The sequence below is a fragment of the Pogoniulus pusillus genome, chromosome 14 (genome assembly GCF_015220805.1).
Source record: "Pogoniulus pusillus isolate bPogPus1 chromosome 14, bPogPus1.pri, whole genome shotgun sequence".
Taxonomy (NCBI): Eukaryota; Metazoa; Chordata; class Aves; order Piciformes; family Lybiidae; genus Pogoniulus; species Pogoniulus pusillus.
Genome location: NC_087277.1, coordinates 21,774,078 through 21,796,938, shown reverse-complemented (window position 1 = coordinate 21,796,938; position 22,861 = coordinate 21,774,078). Strand labels below are relative to the sequence as shown.

General features: G+C 37.7%; 1 protein-coding gene across 6 annotated transcripts in view; it reads right to left on the bottom strand.

The window, feature by feature from the left end:
• Window positions 1–22,861, bottom strand: part of MMP16 (matrix metallopeptidase 16) — a 189,304-nt gene that overhangs the window by 93,864 nt on the left and 72,579 nt on the right. For 3 of the 6 annotated variants that reach the window (XM_064154540.1, XM_064154541.1, XM_064154542.1), the window contains exons 2-3: window positions 12,316–12,464; window positions 3,077–3,199 (exon numbers count right to left, since the gene is read on the bottom strand). In XM_064154540.1, the coding sequence (XP_064010610.1) occupies window positions 3,077–3,199; window positions 12,316–12,464 (272 nt within the window). Of the gene's footprint in view, window positions 1–3,076; window positions 3,200–3,297; window positions 3,379–12,315; window positions 12,465–12,998; window positions 13,023–15,054; window positions 15,142–22,861 lie in introns of those variants that run through there. The other 3 variants (XM_064154544.1, XM_064154543.1, XM_064154545.1) reach the window with 3 other exon arrangements.

Genomic DNA, 22,861 nt, shown 5'->3' with positions numbered 1-22,861 from the left:
TGTGATTCAAGACAAAACTTGGCTTTTTAGCATTCTCCAGTTTCATTTGCAAAACTGTTCTGCAGACCAAATAATCTGAGAAATCGACTAGTGCCTGACTGCTCAAGTTAAGATTATGAAAAGTATGCTCAGAATTCTGATGGGAATGACTTTATATTTAATAATTATTTGTTTAAAAAGGCCACATGCATTTTTTGCCTGTTTTTACAGAGCTGATTGCTTTAAAGAAGCAGCAATAATGTGGATCAATAAAGTATCTGATGACTGACTTCCTTAGGAAAGGAGAAGGTGATTGTTTTTTTTGAGAGAGATTCACAAGTGTCTTTGTAAACACTTCCTTAAAAAAATTAATGAATTAAGACAAATGAAAAAGCCCCTTGCTAGGTTTCATAGATTTCTTCTCTGATTCTATATACTGGTCAGAAAGTTTCGCGTAGCCTGATACAATCTACAATGCTAAAGAAGAATTAAGTTTGGGTTATTATGTTCTGTAATGAGGCTACAATTGTCAAATACTGTAGATGTTCTCCTTCATTCTTCTCACTGGTAAAAAAGTTCAAATAATTACTTTGTTTCTCTCTTTGTGGAAGTTATATAGTATATAAGCACTAATAATATTTACAAGCCATATTGGCATGAACTATACCAGACACAATAAGAAATACTGCAGTGTAACTTCGTTAGAAACAGAAATTCTAACAAACATTGTGTTGACCATTCAAATAAGCAGAAAGCTGCATTCCCTGAGGGAAAGAAAGCACAATTAATGCAGCACAATGCCCACTCCTGCATTTTGATAGTCTCTACGCACACACTGCTTTTTAAGACTAAGTCAAATATGGCCAAAAAGGATATAAATTGTAACAGTAAGTCACTTCCTTGAAGCTCTTATCTTGAAATTCTGGGAAATTGCTTCATCTTAAAAGTTACAAATTGAAAACACGGATGTAGAGAAATAACACTCTAAGTTTCATGTGCATCTGTTTTGATTCTCTTTCCTATGGCTACAGGGACAACCTAAGAAGAAATATGTCCTGAACAACATTAATCAATTTAAATTTAACAGGTGCCATGAGAAATTCTTGGGGAAAAATAAGTGACAGAAAATGCTAGAGTAAGCTGACACAGTTTAAAATGCCATTTATATGTGATCTCAATTCTAATTTTCCCATTAATAAAGTCTTAATGTTGTGCCTGAAGTGATCATTATTTCATTTATATGGAGTATCTGAAGATATACTCTAAGACCAAGTAGCCAGACATAGTGAGTGGTAAATGTAGCTTTTAGTCTCTGTCAAAGGGCTCCCTCTCACTACTAGGAATTGCACCTATTTGACAGTAGTGCAGCTGCAGATTTCACAGTCCACCAAGAGATTTACTTACAGTACTACATTAAATAGTATTTTTTTAAAATAAGTAACAAGAAAACAAAGCTGAAAAACTATCTTACACTACTCTGATCAAAGTCCTTGGCAAAATAAACAAATAAATTAAATCACCAAATACTTCTTGGAAAACTCATTAACTGCTACTAAGGTCCATGTTCTGCTGACCTGCTGGCCTGTTACATACATAATAAGTGTGCCCACAAAATACTTAACTATTGTTTTTCCCATTCAGAAGTCAGTGAGTGCAGTTCTGTGACAAGATAACTGATGGATGGCACCTTTTTTATTGTTTGGTCTGTGTTTCTGTTCTGGAGTGGTGTGGTGGGATTGTTTTTCGGGGTGGTTTTTGGGGTGCTTTGATTTGGACTTGTTTTCCACAGGAGCAGAAGAGGTGGCAGATGCTGAAATGAGGGAGAAATAAGAAATCTTAATAATTCCCCCAAAGAAAAAAGTTAACAGGTGCTCTTCAAAATAGTCAACTGCCTAGGAGGATGCAGAATGCAGCTGGAAACCTGCAGGTTATAAAGAGACAGAGCAGTGGCACAGAGGAAAATGGAGCTGACAAGCGATGCCAGAGACATGTTTAAAAGTTTAGGGAACAAAGCCATTTAAAATGTCATTCAGTTAACTAGTATTAAGTCCGTAAGCAGAGAATTGCTGAAAGGAACAAAGCAGGTGAGGAGAAACATGTAAAAAAAAAAAATCCTTTTTTTAATTGTCCTTAGTTTGCATTGAGGTTTTGTTTGTTTGGTGGGGGAGTTTGTTTGTTTTGAGCTTGTTTTTTCATTTGGGTTTTTTGCTCACCAAATGCTACACTTAAGAACTTAAAATTTAATACTTCTATGGATTCACAAATACTAGCACCAGCTAAGGAATTAAAAAAAAGTATTTTCTGCCTTGAACTTACCCTTGTTAGATATTACAGGAGTCCCAATGAGGCTTTGTAAATATTCAAACAGGCTGTATTGGAATTCTGGGTTTGCTGACAAAGTATGGATTTTATACTATACACACAATGCTTTGTTTGACAGAGCTCTAGTAAGTACACAGATTGCATCTAAGTTCCTCTGCAAAGATCAGTTTTGACAGTAGGCAACACATTGTGTAAACTACTCAACGGACTCAGGAGCTACACACCTTCACACATATCACTCTGCCCATCATTCAAGTAGGCAGGAAATGGTTGGGTCAGTGACTCATCAAACGATAAACAAATTCATTTGTACCTAGAACAAACCTGTAGACACCTACATTTTGCAGAGACTGACTTGGTTCAATAACCTGGTTTACACACTTAGAGACCTGCATTTCATTACACTGCACCTAGTCACAGAGCAATGCTCCTAATGCTCCCCAAGACATTGCCAAGAAGGCTGAAAGGTAAGATTAAGGATGTATTGGATATTAAATCAATGCTGAAAGCTTTAGAAAATTTAGGAGTTACTAAATACATGCAATTTTAATCCAGAAAACTAATTTTATTCTTATGTAGCACGTACACACTTATCAAAGAGGTACCCAAATCAGCATCTGGAAATATTAATAATAAATGATTACTAATATATTAATAATACTTTTCTCAAAATATTGAAAAATATTTCGGAATTTTATAGTTATCTCACATTGAAAAAATTATTTTATATATCTACCTAAAGACATTTATATATCTACATGAATATCTTTAATACCTGTAAGTGATATGTTTGTGTTGCCACTTCTGTCCTGTTAACGCATAGCGTTTCCGCCGAATGTTAAATCTGGAGCTACCTCTTGTTTGGTCAGGCACACCACACCGTGGTTTCTTCATCCAGCTGCAACAAACAGCACCAGAGTTAAAACAACATGATAGAAAAATAGTAACAACTACACACAACTGTTGAAGTTATGGTACTATCAATTTTGTGTTTACTGGCAACAATGAATCTCAGAAAGAGTAGCTATCTTGCTACCAGATACGTAGTTTGTGGAGTTGTGCATACCATGACATTCAGAAACTCATTTCTTTGTTCTTAATTTTCCTAGTTTTCCTTTGGTTACAACCTCTGAAAAAAAAAAAAAAAAAAAAAAAAGACTTTCCAATTGGACAAAACACCACTGTCATTTCTTCCTAATTCATTCAAGGTCATCATCATTTGTATTGCTTGTCTGCTGAAGGTGAAGTACATACATAAAGACTTAGTCAAACCATTAGTTTCTACATTACTTTTTGTGTTCCGTGATCATTCTCTTTTGTCTCATTGTCATGATGCTGAACAAGCTTTGAGGTCTTTTAATCATAGAGCCCTTTTATTTTTTTTTTAGTCAAGACACTGAAACTGATGACTTTATAATTCTATCAAGTTCTTCTACATAACTCTCTTTCCATACAATGAAGAGTATCTTACTGCAATTGTAATACTCCCAATGGAGATATCCAACTCAAAAATTCTGTCTAAGAATATTTAATGCTCTGCATAAGCAAGATGTAAAGGTCTAAATCATAAACAACAACAACAGTGTCAACATCAGGATGATATCTAATTCAGAAGCATGAGTTCAACAGCAGTATCACTGAACTGTTTCTCACTTGTACTGAAAGAGTTGTGAGGTTTCAGTTAAAGTGAACAAAACTCAGATGAAGTTATTATTTTACAAGCTGAAGAGCTGCAGAGCAATTTACCATCAGGAAGATAGTAAGATTAAAGACATTCAGTGCATAAGTAAAAGACAAATCTCCTTTGTTACTTTTCCAGTTCATTTGACTTTATTTCTATCATGCCAAATAATTACTAATGCAAAAGCTGTAGGTTTCCAATGGTATTTACTACAAGAGCTACCATACCCTATATTCAGGCTTGCATGAATGAATATCTCAGCATTAAATTGGCATTTAAGCATTGTTTCATAAATACACACACAGCAGTTATAAGTATGTAAGGCTGGATGACAGAAGTGTAATTTGAACTGCCATCTCAAAGCACAGACTCCTTTTAAAACATGTGCAGGTAACAAAAACTTCAAACAAAAGCCACAAGCAAACAAAATAAACCTCCAACCCACCAAACAATAAAACCCAGCCAAAGAATCAAACAACAACAAACAACTCATCACCACCACTAACCAACTAACCACCGCAACTAACCAATCGTCCTTCCTCTTTTCAGTAGATCTTCTTTGTTCAGAATACACAAAATGAAGAAAACTTTGTTTTGTTCAAAAGAAGACATGGAATATTTGCAGTACAAAGGAGAGCGTGTGTGGGGGTGTATAAAAAAAATCGCCCAATCTAATGACATGGTGGATTTTTCAGTTCTCAAGGAATAACATTTGCATTATATGTTTTACACATGCTAATACAAGGCAAACAACACTGCATACTGAATGAATCTTTAGAGATGGGCTAATCCAGTCAAAACCAGCCACACTTTTCATCAATCTGTGTGAGAAGGTTAAACTCTACAGTCAGACTTAGGATACTTCATAGACACTGTAGCTGTGGATGGATAGGAAATCATTGTTTAAATGTGTAAGTAGAAGATAAGCCCAGCAGCCTGTGGGAAAAATAGAGACAGAGCCAAGGTGAGACTGTGCCCCACTTGCACTCAAAGGCTATAGAAGTGTCTGCAAAAACTCTGATGACTGTAGTAGCACAAGGGGGGAAGCCAATATATATAAATTTGCCTGAAGAAATTGAGTTATTACCTGTTTCAAATAAGAAACATGGGATTATTTGCTCTGATTTCTGGTCAGAGTAGTTACAAACCATGCATAACACACCAACCACTTGACTGTTATTTGTATCTGCCAGTGAGTGTATGCAAAGACAGTGACTGTACTGCAAAGTCTATGCAACATTACCTCAACAGCATTTGCTGAATCACCCAGAAACTTTACTTCAGGTTCCTCTGATATTTTTTGAGAGAGTTGTCAGTTCAAAGTACATATTAGCAATTTTTGTGATTAAATATTATTTAATTTCCTCTAATAACAAAAGAAAAATTAAAGGAAAAAAATCTGATCTTAGTTATAATCACAGAATCATAGAATTAACCAGGTTGGAAGAGACCTCCAAGATCATCCAGTCCAACCTAGCACCCAGCCCTAGCCAGTCAACCAGACCATGGCACTAAGTGCCTCATCCAGTCTGTTTTTGAACACCTCCAGGCACAGCGACTCCACCACCTCCCTGGGCAGCCCATTCCAATGCCAATCACCCTCTCTGGCAAGAACATCCTCCTAACATCCAGCCTAGACCTCCCCTGGTACAACTTGAGACTGTGTCCCCTTATTCTGTTGCTGGTTGACTGGGAGAAGAGACCAACCCCCGCCTGGCTACAACCTCCCTTCAGGTAGTTGTAGACAGCAATGAGGTCCCCCCTGAGCCTCCTCTTCTGTAGGCTACACACCCCCAGCTCCCTCAGCCTCTCTTCATAGGCCTTGTGCTCCAGGCCTTTCACCAGCTTCGCCACCTTTCTCTGGACACATTCCAGTATCTCAACATCTCTCTTGAATTAGGAGCCCAGAACTGGACACAGCACTCAAGGTGTGGCCTGACCAGTGCTGAGTACAGGGGAAGAATAACCTCCCTTGTCCTGCTGGCCACACTGTTCCTGATGCAGGCCAGGATGCCATTGGCTCTCTTGGCTACCTGGGCACACTGCTGGCTCATCTTCAGCCTCATATCTACCAGCACCTCCAGGTTCCTTTCTTCCTGGTTGCTCTCCAGCCACTGTGTCCCCAGCCTGCAGTGCTGCTTGGGGTTGTTGTGGCCTAAGTGCAGAACTCTGCACTTGGCCTTGTTAAATCTCATCCCATTGGCCTCTGCCCACCCATCCAGCCTGTCTAGGTCCCTCTTCAGGGCTCTCCTACCTTCCAACAGATCAACACCTGCTCCTAGCTTGGTGTCATCTGCAAACTTACTGATGCTGGACTCAATCCTCTCATCCAGATCATCAGTGAAGACACTGAACAGGACTGGGCCCAGCACTGATCCTTGGGGAACACCACTAGTGACTGGCTGCCAACTGGATGTGGCGCCATTACAGGCCAAAGAGCAATTTATTCTTCTAAGCAAAAAAGTACCATATTTACACTTCAGCAAACATGACTGAATTTGGTTCAGACACCAAAAAAAAACTTTCAGAGATGTCAGCAGTAATTTTCCTCATTGCATGATAGTTCAGCATGCAGTTACACATTTTGATGACTATGTGTAAATCTTGCTCTTGTAACTGCATACATATTGCAGGAAAATATATACACATAACAAAACATCAGTGTTCTCACCTTAAGGTCATATCATTACACCAAAAGAAAGAAGCAAGGAATAAAGCTAAAATGTAACTATCATTTTTTATTAGAAATGCTGTGCAAAAAGGTATTGCATGAAATATATAATAAATCATTTATAGCAGTAAAATTTCTAGGGCAATCTCTTTAAATCAATTGAATTAAGTCTCCTTCCCTTAAAAAAAGTTTAAATTTAGTTTAACTGATGGAGAGGAATTTTAATAATGGGGATTGCTCTCTGGCAAGCCAGTGAAGTGTAAATATTCTGGGTTGTGAGTTTAAAAATTAATCTTCAAAGCTGTTATTTAAATAATCTCTCAAGTCCTGTCAAAGGTTCAATACTCTTACATATTAGCATAAAGCATTTTACACTTAACTTTTAATATAAAAAGGAACTGCAGCATGGCTTCAAAATTCAGCATCATATTATTTTCCTAGAACTAAAGACACACCATTTTTAGCACAAGAAAACATAACCCAAAATAAATTGTTACAAAATTCGAGCAGCCATTAATTGTTCTTGCATTGATTTTGAAGTGGTATGTACCTATTAAGAACTTTAAGCCTGTATCCTTGCTGGTTTAGATAGGCAAGGGACATTCCATGCTGTCATGCTGGTGGCTCACTACTGTTCTTACATGAGGACTGGGACTGTGGGTTTGGGCACAATATAAATCCTAATGTAAATCAAATGCAAGACTTTGCACAAGGGGCTCACAAGCTTTCAGGAAATTATCTGCACATAAAATGTAAGGAAAGATGCAATTTGTTGCTGAAGAGTTGGACTATCATCAAATCCATCACCTAGGTCTTAGGCAAGCTAAATTTAGCAGTCTGAATTTAAACAAAAGAAAAATTACATGATTAGTACTGGAGTTCAGTGTTCTCTTGCACAGAAATACGGCAAAACATTAACCTTTGTCACATACATTTTCCTTTAAAAACATTAACATGTTAAGTGTAGTGAGTTTTTGAACAGTAATTGTTCTCACACTGACTGAGAAGTAGACTTCCATCAGTAGTAATCAATAAATGCTCATGCCAATAGAGGATACTTAGTGTGCAATATAGTATTCCAGTTGGAAAGGGAAGTGACAAGTGAAACAGCAATTTCTATTTTCACCCAAGTGTAGCTACTTTTAACATTACATGATCAGGGTCTTCCATGTTCTTGCTTCCTTATTGAAGTTTTGTTTTGGGTTTTTTGTGTTTCTTTTTTTTTTTAAATAATAGTATTTAATTTTTTAAAAGGTTCATACTAGCAATGATTTTGCCTTACTTCATCTGTCTGCTTCTGAAGCTGTAGAAATCTTTCATGCAGCAGCCCCTCAAAATTAATATTTTATCAGTACTCAACAAAGAGGTTTAATTGTGACTAATGTACTCTATCTGCAGACTACGTCACATCAAATGCCTCTCTTAGCTCCATTAGTTTGAATCTTGAGGAGCTATGTGTGTCGAGAGAATTAAAACAGTTTAGACTCACAGCATATCTGAAAAGATTAAACTAAAAATATGCAGCAGAACTGTAATGCTTTTCCACTAGATACAGCACTAAAACTGAACTGCTCATAACACAGTTGCTTCACCAGATTTTGTTATTTGATGGTTAGGAGGAAGAATCTCTGTCTCCTCAGTTTCTTAAGCCTCCAGAAAAAAAAAAGTTTTGACTAAATGTAGAATGAATACACTAAAAAGTCCTAAAAAGCATTTGGTTAAATGTTTCCCTCCTCATTTATTCCTTACCAAAACTACTACTTAGGCTATACATACATGTGTGGGGGGTTTGTTTTTTTTTTTTTGTTTTGGGTTTTTTTTTTTGTGGGCCTGTTTGCTGCTGCTGTTGTTTTGGTGGAGTTATATCAAACCAGGAAAATAAAAGGAAGATTCCAATTTGACTAAGTGCAGCATGGTGACTGGAAAAGCTACAGAAGTTTAAGAAAACTACTGAATGGTACCCTTGAATTCCTTATGAGAAGAGACAGGTGAATTTTCAAAATACCTTTCCTTTTTCTACTGCACTCTGCTATTGCAGAACTTCATTAACACTCCTCTAAGTAACAGGAAGTAGACAAAGAGTGATGACAAGTTCAGTATTCCAGTCTTGTTATCAACAATGATTTGTTGGCAAGTTTTGCTGTGGATCTATGGCCTTACATATATAGCTTTTGTGCAACAATATTCATAAATTAAACAGACTGCTAAGCTGATTTCAACAGCTAAAACGGTACCATTCACTACTACTCTGTGACTGACAATTAATACATTAACAGCAGAGACCACATATGATCACATCTTGATGATGAATCTTGAAGTAAACTTGGACAGAAGCTCATCTGAGAATGATGGCAAATAAACCTATTTGCCATTTCCTTATAAAGGATGATATCAAAACAAAATTAATGCCTTGCTCTTGTTGCAATCCTATATGTACACTAAAAGGTTTGTTTTCCAGTTCTAGGGACATATGACATGTTTTGGACATAAACATATAGAATAGTTTTAAGAAAAGACAACAACTAGTCTTTTTATACTTATCATGTTTGATTTAGGAATGTGAAAGATCAGGATGTCAACAGTGAGTCCATTTTCAGAACTCTTCCTTTTAATGAAACATTGACTCTGCCTGGTCATAGTATGGCACCTCATGCAAGTGAGGCTCTGCCACTGTCATGATACCTCTATTCAGAGCATCTCATCTTTCTCATGCCTTTATTGTGATGCTGCTTTCTACCACTTAATTCCTTATCCTCAGCAATAAGTAAGCATCATGCTTTTCAAGCCTCAAGGGCAACAAAATTAAAAATAAATAAATAAATAAATAAGTACATTTATGTATCTATAAATAAATTAAAACAAATTAATAGCAAATAACATGGGAGATGGTAGAACACTGTTCATGTTTATGCATACCAAAATGCTTATTGAGGGATTACCTTTTGTTCAGAGCAGCAAAATCCCTGCCCCTGGAGACTTTTGATGCTGCTGCTGCAGGACATTATTTTACTGTTAATATCCCCAAAGCTGGTTCCTATCGAGTTACTGCTACAATTTCTTGTAATTGTTTATCCTTCTTCAAGATATGGTACAGTAGCAGGTAAATCCTCATGCACAAGATGAGAACACATTGCTTTATGATGTGTGTGCTTTATTCTATTGTGTACTTTTAACTTTGTGTGGGATTACAACACAGTAATTGCAGAGAAAGACCTGGTAAACATATCTATGGATATGTAATGTATCTATGGTTACATATATAGGGCCAAAATAATATATGTACTTTCTGCTTAGCGAAAAGGGAAAAGTTATTTCACATATTTACAAAATACTACCATAAATGAGCAATTGAGGAAAAAAAAATCAACCTTTGTTATACAGTCATAGTACCTATGAATATTCAGTGGTGTTAATTGATGGTAACTTAGGGCCACAGTTTAATTAATAAGTTCACATTGTTTTGTAACACCAATGCAAACTTGACAAGTGTTAATATTCCAGTTCTGCTCCCAAATGGACTCAAGTTAATGCAACTCCAAATACACAGGTAAATGCAGATTTACGTAAGTGTTGCCACATTTTATCTTTCCAAGTAGAAGGAAATTGTACATGAAAAGATTTGGAAGACTCAAATGTCTACCAGATGGCGAAATCAATGTTTTGGACTGCTGCACTGATGGATTCGTTTGTCTCTTACATAGCAGAAATGAGACAACCTTGCTGACATGCTGGCCAACAATGCCAGTTTAGCAAACAAACCACTTCCCCTTGCAACTAAAGAATTGCATTTTTGTAATTATTATTTGTCTTTTTCACCTTGCTAGCTGATACTTTCAGCTAAGAGATGGTCTTTACTTTTTCTTAGGTTACCACTTTCTTCTCTGTACTGTGAGAATTATACTGCCTCTTTGGTGAATTATACCACCTCTTAGAAATCTGCCACTAATGTGTCTTTAAAAGGAAATTAGTAACTGGTATTCTCCCCTCCAGGATCAATCACTGTAGCTGTGTCCAGATTGAATCGTAAACATACTTTTAAGCACAGTAGTCTCAAGATGTTTACTCCTTTTCTACTGCACGTTCCGAGGCCCTTTAAATTCCTAAACTGAGGGATGTGTGGCCAACTCACCTCCCATTGTTGGAGCCCTAAAAGCTGCTTTAATTTATAGCTTTTCAATGCATTAACACATGTGCCTGGGAGATAAAATTATTTTTTGCCAGCACTTCAAGCAGTCTCTTCTCTATTCTTTTAGAGAATTAGTAAAAGCATTAGCAATAAAGTAATATTGGAAATGCAGTGACAGTAATATTTTCATAGAATCATAGAATCAACCAGGTTGGAAGAGACCTCCAAGCTCAGCCAGTCCAACCTAGCACCCAGCCCTATCCAGTCAACTAGACCACGGCAATAAGTGCCTCATCCAGTCTTTTCTTGAACACCTTCAGGCACGGAGACTCCACCACCTCCTTGGGCAGCCCATTCCAATGCAAATCACTTTCTCTGGCAAGAACTTCCTCCTAACATCCAACCTATGCTTCCCCCGGCACAATTTGAGACTGTGTCGCCTTGTTCTGTTGCTGGTTGTCTGGGAGAAGAGACCAACTCCCATGTGGCTACAGACTGCCTTCAGGTAGCTGTAGACAGCAATGAGGTAGCCCTGAGCCTCTTCTCTAGGCTACACACCCCCAGCTCCCTCAGCCTCTCCTCATAGGATCTGTGCTCCAGGCCTCCCACCAGCTTCGTCGCCCATCTCTGGACACGTTTCTGTATTTCAACATCTGTCCTGAATTGAGGAGCCCAGAACTGGACACAGGACTCAAAGTGTGGCCTGATCATTTTTTTATTGTTTGCTTCTCAAACAAAAGAACTTTTTCCTAAAATCACAAGAAAATCTTCGTTGCATTTTTACTGCAATGAATCCAACAAGCACTTCAACTCTTAATACCAGATATGTTTTCTCTTAATTTATAGTTTCAAACATTCTTTTTAGTTAATGCTGTTTTGAATTTTCCTGGTGCTTTTTTTTTTTTTTTTTGGCATAGGATATATTGGGTTTTGGGAGTATTTTTCAATAGCTCACAGTATTTTTCAATAGTTTCACAGTTTCTCAGTAGAATCAGACACTGCCAGTCTTATCAACTTCAAAATTCTATAGGGCATGAAAAACTATTTCAATTTCATTGCATGTTCAAACGACCACATCTGATTTTTTGTTACTGGGAATCATTAAATGAATGAGCCAGTGGAGTGTGATAAATTGCTTTCCAGTGTGGACAAGGAAATTTATATTAAAGACTTTCCAGTAAGAACAGATTCTTTCCACTGTATGAATTCTTGCCAATTTTGAATAGGTTTCTCCACTTCCACACTGATAACGTTTTGGACCTTTAGTTAACCTTGAAACGTTTTCATTCAAATAACATGCCCAAAGGTGGCAGCAGCAGTTAGGCAGGTGACTACCTGAGAACAAGAAATACAAACTACATATTAAAATAAAAGAGCAAGGAGATAGAGCAACATTTTAATTCCCCATCTAAAGCTGCAACACTATTTGCAAATCCAGGTCACCCTGCTTCACGTGGCTTTATAAAGTTTTTCCAGTTCTTTTTCACCCTGTTTGAAAAGAGAAAAGTCAAGAGAAGTTCAGTAACGGTTACTTACTCAATTGTGTTCCTGTCCACTTTTCCTGTCATATTAATGCCATAGAACTGCTGCATTGCAGCTATAGCTGATTGCATGGTTTCTGCAGAGCGCAACACCGACATTCGGGGGTCAGTTGGTGGAAGGTAGCCATACTTTTGTAACCATACCTGTAATGACAAATGCAGTTGCTATTAAGTAGAAATTCAAGGTAAATAAAAATGCTCCCTAGTAATTATTTTTGATAATGTACAATGAAGCTTCTAATTTGCCAAACATAAATTCTGTTAGTTTGGTTTGGGGTTTTTTGAAAGGAAGAAATTATTTGAGGCTTTTATCTCCTACATTAAAGATTTTAGTGGTTTAAAACTTATAAGTATTTTCTACTCAGAAGCTATCTCTATCATCTGAAACCAACTGCATCAACTATTCATTTAACATATTTATTTGAAGTCACACCTTAAGCACCTGAACCAGGCTCCAGACATTTCAAAAAAATTAAGCAAACACAAACAAAATCTACACTGTATGCTACATAAAATTGACTGTACATAATAATATTCACCAACTACAATAGTATTTCCACAATAACTCTCACACAATTACATTATATTGTTATCTCTCAAATTATATGAAAGAGAGGGTGGGAAGACATTGAGCTTTCTGAGAAGAATGTCAAAATTGAGGAAGGTTGAGCAAGTGACCTGGAGACAGCAAAGCAGCAGTCTGTCTCTACTACAGGAAACTCCCTAAAACAATGTTCATTTTTAAATCAAGATGGGATTAACACCAACTGTTCATGCTCTTAACTATGTAAAAGTGAGAGGAGAAGGCATGATCCAATTAACTGAGAGCTTTATGGGTTAAAGCTTGTAAAATCTTAACACCCCTCTGCAACATACTCTCTCTTGAAGTAACATTTCATAAACAAGTAGTTGCAGTTATCTTAATGTTTCTAAGCAGCCTCAGAATCTAGCCTATACAAAACACAATATAAGACTTTAGAGACAATAAAGCACTAAAGTATCTATAAAAATATCTTAGTTTCTCATCTAAGGACAGGAACTACTCATCAGAAAAGTACATGTACTGACAATCTACCAGAAACCATTAAACTGTATTGCTGCAGCCTCCCTTTCCCCACTAATAGAGTACTTGTAACCCTATAAATCTGATACTCTGTTCTTAAAAAAGAAAAGATAAATTAATTAAAAAATTGGTTTAGCCACTTCTTTCATTCAAGTTCCCAGATTCTGAATCACTACATTAATGAATGCTACACATCCACTCTCTATATATACTATGTTGTGGGCTCTGCCTGCCTAATACATCACTTCTGGTTTTTTTATCTGTTTATACACACTGTTCAAACGCAGCCTAACACCAAACTCTGTAATCTGAAAATTCCAGCCTTAAGTTTAGCTTGCAGAGCCCACCTGATTCAAGTCTGTAGCACGTTAACTATATTGCTTGTACTCTTTCACAGACCCAGTGAAGAACCTCATGATGGATGAACTCATTTCTGTGGTTCACTTTTCTAACCCTGAAGATGTATTAAAGGTGAAGATTGTCTCAGTGTAAATAAAAGTTCAAACTGGCACTCAAGGTAGGGGAAATCTTCAGGTTATGAGTTCAGACATTTCTAATTTAAACAGGTTTACTCTCTCATAGTGCAGTTCAGACACAATCTCAACAATATTGTGTGAAGCTCACAACTGGGAAACACAATACAGGCAGGATTAAGACCCAGTCTAGCCTCATTCACCTTCATACTATCTCTATAGACAGTATCCATTCAGAATTGAGAATTAAGTTTTGGTTTATAGCTGGGAAGACAATCTCACTTACAGTAGAAATTAATTGCTTGTCTGTACCTACATCCACATTTACATACTCCTTCCCCTTCTTTGTGACTTCTTCCACTCTTCAACTTGAAGATCAAACTTTTAAACACTGTTTGTGATAGACATGGGTCATCACACAAATAATGTATGTGTTTTGCACAGGAAGTCTGCTTTTTCTTCCAATATTGAACAACAGCTCTGAAAGACCAGCTAGCGCAGAGAGGTTGGCAAGAGCAACGCTACGTGTGGAAACAAAACCATGGAAGCAAGAGCTCATTTCAATGTAGTATCTACAGTCCCTTTGAACTAACACATACAATGAGCATATTTAAGTATGTGGTTACTTTGTGAATAATTTTCTTGAGTCAAATCAAATGACAAGTCGAGGAACAAAAAACACTCTGAGCAGCATGACACTGTCATGCAAAATGATGTCACCGTCTTAGTGTGAATTTGGTAAGCAGAGAGAGATTGGCTTTTCATGAAAGTCTAATGGCACACAAAATTGGCAGGCTTGTGAGGCTACCTATCACCACTGAAGACCAGATCCACTGTAGGATAATTGAAGGAAACAGACATAGAGGGTTACAAGTAACCATATTTACTGGGAGCTAAACCTTCGGATACCTGAATTATAAAACCTATATAGAGAAAAAAATATCTTGGGGAGAACTCCTCATGGGAGAAGCAGATAGAGAGGACAAACAAGAATGCGGCAGAGTGCCACTGCAGACACAGAAAAAAAGAGGTGGCTCAGAAGTATCAGGAGAGAACAGTGTAACCTTTTCCGTCCTAAAGAGAATTATATACATGTTAACTACACAATAGCCACTGCCTATCATTGAACAAAGCAAGCAGACCATCTGAATCTTTCCTCAACATTCCGAACTGCAGCTGTAAGAGAAAGCCAACGTACCAGAAAGCCAGGTGAAACAAAGTTTCTTGTCTTGAAAATCCAGACAAATTAACTTCTCAGACTAATAACTGGAGAATACTTGGAGCTAGTAACACTTGGTAACAATAAACACTAGTTTTCTGTCCATGTGAGAAAGGATCCTAAATCAAAGACAACAAATGTGCTTCCTGCAGCAGTTTTAGTTTTTTTATAAGCAAATCTTGAAGTACCTTTGCTTAGCCTGCCAAATACACAAAATATGATCCTCAGATCTTTTCAGAAGGAGAAGTTTAACTTCAAAATTAAGTTCTTAATATGTAGGAAGGTAAAACAACAAAGAGGGAAAGAGACAGAATAAGACAGAAAGTGAACAAAGTAAAGCAATTTTCTAGTGGTCTTGTATTTTTGAGGCAGCCTATGAAAGAAATTAAGATCACAAGAATTTGCCCTTCCCCATCTACCAAAATTAGATGTTTCTGCTTTAATGCACTTCAACAACGACAGTGAAACATTGGTGAGTCATCCCGAGGAGCTCATCTGTCTTGGAACAAGGGAAAAGTGAAGTAGACCCATCTAACATGATGTTTGAGATGCCAACAGAGACACTTTGCATAGAATCTAAGAGCACTGATATGTCCTATTCATTTACTTAGTTTAGGAAGATAAAATACTGCTACTTCAAGAGAAAATTTGGGCAGGACTTTGTTGTCCTGAAGCAAAATTAAAGCCATGGTAACCTTTCATGATAGCCACAGAAAAAAACACAGCTGGAAGACAATGGATTCTACCACTTCCCTGACTATTACAGTGCTTTAACGTCCTACTGCTGTGAAGTTTGCCTTACACATTGAATCTCCTTTACTGTATAATTTAAGCCTGCAACTTCTCATTTTACCTGCTAGGGGTGAGGGAAATTGATTATTCCTCTCCCTTCTGAAGCAGCCTTTTATGTATTTGAACTCTCTTGTATGAGTCACTCTTTTGTAAGTAAACTCGAAAACCTTTTTTGTTTAATCTTATTTCATTGTCCACATTAACCTGCAGAAAACTAGAGGTTAAAAATCTATCTTTACTAAGCATCTGCTTTGCACTAGATTCACACATTGATTCCCAGTGTTAGCCTACAAACAAACACTGGAATTTGGTTCAAGTGTTAGGACTAGTTCAGAACAAGGACGTTCAAACATTTTCTTGGAGGAGGGGATAGTTAGAAATAAAAATTAGCCTAAAAATGTTTGTTCTCGTTTATTGAGCTTCAAAGTTTCTGTTCCATTATAATTACAATGTCTTCCTTTTTTTTTTTTTTTTTTTTTTTCTTTTTTTTTTTTTTTTTTTTTTTCCCCTTAACTGTAAGGACAAAGATAATCCACTGGTGATGGAGGCTGTAAAGATGCTAGGAGTCGGTGGGGGACCTACCACTTCTGCAGCAGTTCATGGAACCTGATAAGTACGCAGCTGTCACCTTACAGGTTTCAGATATTAATGATTAAATGCGTAAGGTTTGAGGGGTTTCTGCCATGATGAAAAGATCTTTTCATTTTAGTTTGTAACTGCACTAATGCTGTGCTATAAGATCATCTGGCTATGGAACTGATAACTGCGTCACATGGCTGTATATTTGTCTCCTCTACAGACTAAAGCAAGGACTTCAATCATTCAGATTTTTTTCTGGGTTTGAAAGGAAGTGGGCTCTTAAAAACAGTACATTGACAACTGTTACTAAGAGCAAAGAAAACCCATGTATCATCATTAAAGATTAAGTAGGAACATTAATATAATCAGTTTCAAAGACCTGATTTTTAAGATAGAACTTAACAACAAATTATTAATGCTCTTGAATGACAGTACATAGTATCACCTACAGTACAAATATGTTCTGTGAACCTGAAAGTTTAGTAAATCAAATAGTCTAATAAAGCACAGATCAAAACAATTTCATAAACATCTTCAGTAGTGCAGCTGCACAGCTTTATTATTCATGTATTCCTGATCCTGTTTTAGATTTTTGTCATGCAAACAAAATTCATATCTGCACTGAGCAAAACTCTGAGATTTCATAATTTCAAAATATTTTGACTTGTATTTTTTAATGCACTTCCAAAGACATTGCCAATGAAATTATTTTAAGTGTCTGAGTAACTCGGGAATATCTTTTTTTTTCCCCAAAAGCACAGATTTAAGACTAACTTTCACTAATCACCATAGAATTTAATGGTTGAAGTGCTGATGTCATTCTGAAATTTAATTGAAGGATTTTAGCATTTGTATCCATATGATTGGGTCATTTCTCCATTTAGGCCAATTAATCATGGCTAATGGCATGGTTTAATTACAAGACCTAACTACCACAGTTAATACTCACTTTTCAGTAGAAACTTCACAGATAGATGGAGGTGATTATAAAGTATTTACAGAGAACATTATAGGCTATCTTCTACTGTTTTTCCTTCTTTTTATCTCTCATCCTACAGTTGCTCAGTGTTTTTGGTTGGATTTGAGTATTTCTCTCACTAGATACATACCATACATGACATAACTATTCTGTAAATTCACATCAAAGTCATATTAAAAGGAAAGAAAGAAAAGGCAAAAAAAGGCAAAACCAAACCCAAAAACATACAAACACAGAGTGGAAAAGGTCTGACATACAAGGAGTCGTCTTCAGACATGGACACGTTAAAAAGGGAAAAATATCAACATGGAAAATTAAGTTCTCCAATGACTTAAATTAGAAAGTGATCAACTTTTCTTGTGAACTACTGTGACAATTCAACCCAAACTAAACACACAGAAAAAATCTAGATGTGGTACTGGCATACTCTCAGCCACATTGCTGATGATAATTTCTGTTGTGGATTACAGAATTTTTAACAAGAGCTTAGTAACTCAGAAAAGTCTGTGGGACATCTAGGTAACAGACTGCACCACTGTGGACACTTAAATACAGTATTAGAAGTAGCAGAGTTGAGATCAGAGTGGGCCAATGAAGAGGATGAATTAAGTCTCACTGAGTTCAGTGTTGTTGCAGCTACATAGTTCAAAATTAATTAAGGCATCTGCACCTGTCCTAGTATATGTAAGATTATAGCTTTGGGGTTTTTTCTCCATTAGAGCTACAAAATGGATGTGAAAAATCAACATTCACATTTCAGAATCTCAGGTAATACGAAGCCAGACTTAGTAAACACTTGTTCTCTCTCTCCTGATATCATGAAGGAAAAGACATAGAAGATCATTTCCCCACACAAGTATATGGTGAGGGATCTCCAGATGAGAAATGTATGCACTCCATACACTTGCAAGAACTAAAGCTACAACTCAAGGCCAGAATCTCCACATGGTTAATAACTCAAAGTCAAACTCAGTGTCCAAAGCACTTGCAAAAGTAAAATGGCAAAATATATTCAAAACCTTTCACCAGATTCCTCTCATTTATAGTTCAAGTTTAGTACCTTTACTTCCACACTTGTACACAGCAAAAACAATATAGGTTGAGAGCAGCAGAGGTGAGAGGTGTAAAAGAGCAGCCCAGGAGCACCAGGACAGAGCCATTTGCAGATTCCAGGCAGGCTAGCACCTATCAGCAAGTGGCAAATGTGAGATCTGAATGTAGCACTGTGCCCAAAAAATTCTGAAATACACTTGGAATAGAGATCAGATACTATCCAGCTCCATAGGCAGGAGTTACATAGCTCACTCACTATTCCTACTGAGTGCCTGTAGTAAGAGTGGGTTAGTGTTACAACTATGACACAAATCCTTGCCCTGGAAAGAAACTCTTTGTACCTGGATCATTCCCTGTGACAGTATGTACATTTATAACTGTAGAATGTGGACCTTATTCACTACTGGCTTAGAGAAATGTTCTCCAGTCACTAACAGAAATCTCCAGAGAAGTCTGGCATGGACCCAGACCAGTGGAAACACTTCCACAAATAAATCTTACAGTTCTAGTAAATGTAAATACTCAATCACAGACCACATTAGGGGACACTGTCCTTACATCTTACTAGAATTTCTACAGCTTCTAGGAAAATATGAAGTGCTCTGCAGGGATAAGGATGATGTGATGAATAGTCTAGCTGGATAAATTGTGATGGTTTCAGAAAAACAAATGAAACTTCTAGGGCTATAGAGATGATTAAAGGACTGAAACATTTCTCCTATGAGGGAAGACTGAGAAAGCTGAGACTGTTCAGCCTAGAGAAGAGTTCAGGGGAGTTCTTATTTATATACACGAATATGTGAAGGGAAGAAGTAGAGAAGGCGGAGCCAGGCTCTCTTCAGCAGTGCCCAGTGACAGAACCAGAGGCAACAGAGAGAAACTGAAATGCGAAAGTTCCCTCTCAGGACAAGGAATCACTTTTTCATTCTGAGGGTGGTCAAACATTGGCATAGGTTGCTCAGAGATGTTATGGAATCTCCAATTCCTGGAGATACTCAAAAGCTACTTGGACATGATTCTGGGTAGCCTGCTCTAGGTATTCTTGCCTGAGCAGAGCATTGAACCAGATGACCTCCACAATTCCCTTCCAACTTCAACCACTCTGTGTGATTCTGTAATTGTGTTGACACTCCCAAAACTGTAATATGCTGAAGACTTGCAGAGTTCTGCCAGTACTGGTTCAAACCACAGAAAAGACCCTCAGGGATTAGAAATCTGGGTAAATCACTACAGATATTTTATATTTTTCCCCCCCAAAGTCTGTTTTAATAATTAATGTAAAATTGCTCCAAATTCTCATACAGTCAAACAAAACAATAGTTCCTTTTACCGTGTACACTACTCTCAAACCAAAGTGCTCCTGTACTTGGCACTGGTGAGGCTGCACCTCAAATACTGTGCTCAGTTTTGGGTTCCTCACTTCAAGAAGGACACGGAGGTTCTGTAACTTGTCCAGAGAAGGGCAAAGAAGCTGGTGAAGAGCCTAGAGAACAAGTCTTGCAAGGAGTGGCTGAGGGAACTGCAATTGTTTGGTCTGGAGAGGGAGAGACCAAGAAGACAACTCATTTCTCTCTACAATTCCCTGAAAGCAGGCTGTAGTGTGGGGAGGGCTGGTCTTTTCTCCTTAGTATCAACTGATGGAACGAGAGGAAAAAGCCTGAGATTGTGCCAAAGGAGGGCTAGATTGGATATTAAGAAAAAATTCTTTACTAAAAGTGTGGTCAGGCATTGGAACGTGCTGTCCAGGGAGGTGGTGGAGTCTCTGTCCCTGGAGGCATTAAAAAAACTACATGGACACAGCATTTTGGGATGTTGCTTAACAGCTGTGATGGTGTTAGGTCAGCAGTTGGAGTCTATGATCTTGGAGGTCTTTTCCCACTGAAATGATTCCATGGTCCTATGAATATATATATTTTTCACTCACAGACAAAGGTGCATAGGTGCACACAAGAATGCATCCTGAGGCTGCTTGATCTAAATTGGAAATTCTAACGTTCAGTTGACTTCATAGCAAAACTTTGGTTTGAAACAGAAGACTGCTAACTTTGGCTAAACATGTGGTCCTTGGAAATCATATTTAGAGTGACTGACTTTCTTAGACACTCCCCTTCATGGAGAAGGGGAGACTTAATTTGGTATTATAACTCACATACTTGCACTCAATGCCATTCCAAGATCAGACATGAAGATTAGTAGTTGTCTAGAAGGGAATACATGCTTACATATTTATATTTCTAAACAGCCAGTATGTCCCATGGACCCTTTTACCTTCAGCCTGTAGGGCATTGGCAGTGCTCCTCGTGTTCCTAACACAAGGACAGAAAAAGAACCAGCAGAAAATCAAGAAATATTATCATGGGAATAAAATTAATTATTAGTGTTTATGCAGGAGAAGTCAGTTTTCTATAAGAGGCAATAGAGTCCCATTGTGCTACATTGAACAAACTTAGAAGGAAAGTCAACTTCTTCATCAGGAATATGTAGCTCAATATGAAACGAAGTAATAGTTTGTGGAAAGAAGAGATCCCATGCATAAAGGGGTGTTAAGTAATTTAAGTAAGATGAAGTACACACACAAAAAATAATTAATTCTTAGTAGTCACCCAGTCATCAAAAAATTAATAATAAGAAACTATCATTATCACCATCAATATTACGATTATAGTTTGTATGAGCTGGAATTAATTCTCCCCAGAGCACTGTTCTAATGCTGTGCATTGCAGTGCTCTGGCTGGGTGTTGATAACAAAGCAGTGTTCTGGCTACTGCTGAGCTGAACACGAACATTCTCCCTCTTTAAGAGTATGCTGAGGAGTGGGCAAGATTTTGTGAGGGGACACAGCTGGGCCAGCTATCCCAGACTGACCACAGGGGAATTCCATGCCATACAATGTCAGCCCAGATATAAAATCTAAGTAAAAGAAGGAAGTGTAGGAAGCTAAGTAAAAGAAGGAAGTTGATGGTGTCTGTCTCCCAGAGCAACTGCTACACATCAGTGCCTTGCTTCCCAGGGAGTAACCAAACATCTCCTGCTGATGGGAAGTACAGATCATCTTTCTTTGCCTTTGCTCCCATGTATGGCATTTGTTTTGGCTTTGCATCCTATTAAATTGCTTTTATCTTGACTCCTGGGCTTTTGTTGTATTTTCCCACTCCTTTGTCCAGTTAAGAATATGAGGGATAGTGCAGCTTTGGCAGTCATCTGGCTCCTAGCCAGGGCCAAACCACAATGAATAATAATAGAGATAACCAATCTAGCAGAGTATTACAAGATTAATGAACAAGGTCCTCATATTCAAAGATGAAAATAAGTCCCGGGAAGTTCATTCCCCACAGAGGTCTCTTTCTATAATACCTATTCAATGACACATTTTGTTTAGGAATCTCAAACTCCAGAAGACTTTGGGCACAAATTTGCAATTTATTGCCTGATAGCTAGGTAGTCTGGCTTCTGGTATACATTTTGCAGTAACTGTGGTCTGATTCTTTCACAACCATTATATTCTGTGGTATAGAGATTGCCCACACCTCTAGTCTCTGTAGGACTCATTTTAGCGGTCAAACCTTTTATGTCTTTTGTCTCTTTCTCTCCTGCATATCTTCCCAGAGTTTACTGATGTGTTCCTACCTGAAATGCCATTGGTCTGGGCTGGGTTTAGATATTCTCCCTCCTTTTCTACTTTCAATGGCTTGTTATATGCAACTGTGGAGTTCATTCAGGTGCCCGGATCTCAAAACACACACACACACACCCCCATCCGCAAGCCAGATCAAAAACAATGTTGAGCCTGGAGTCAGAACAATCCTGGTGGAGCCACAGGATCGTTAAGCATTTCTGGGAAAATCACCTTGCTTTCATGGTCATGAAAATAAGAATGAGCAATGCTGCTGGACTTCTGAGTACAGCATTGCAAGAATCAAAACAGGGCTTGAAACATATAAACTTCTATAAAAACACAAGTGTCCTTTTGTGATATATCAAAGAAGGTAAGAGAGTTAAAAGCACATCTTTCATCACAGTCCAGATTATCCCATTGCCTCAGTATTAGCATCTATGATCGCTACAGCTTTGCAATACCTCACTTGCAAGCTCATCACTTCAGTCTAGTCCATCTCTCTGTTGCCAGTATTATTTTGACTATGCTTTCCATCACAATACTTTAGTAAAGAGTTGTTTATTTCAGTATTTCTAAAAGCAAGCCGAGGGCTGAACACCAACCAGGGAAACGAAATTTGCTGCTTAGACTCTACAGCTTAGCCCTTGCTTGGACTTTTGTTCCTTCTGTTTTAGATTCCGTGAGAGAAAGGCCTGTCTCCCCTCACACACACATGCTAAGCAACCAATACAATGCATTTCTTCATGAATTCACAAGGACTTAATCAC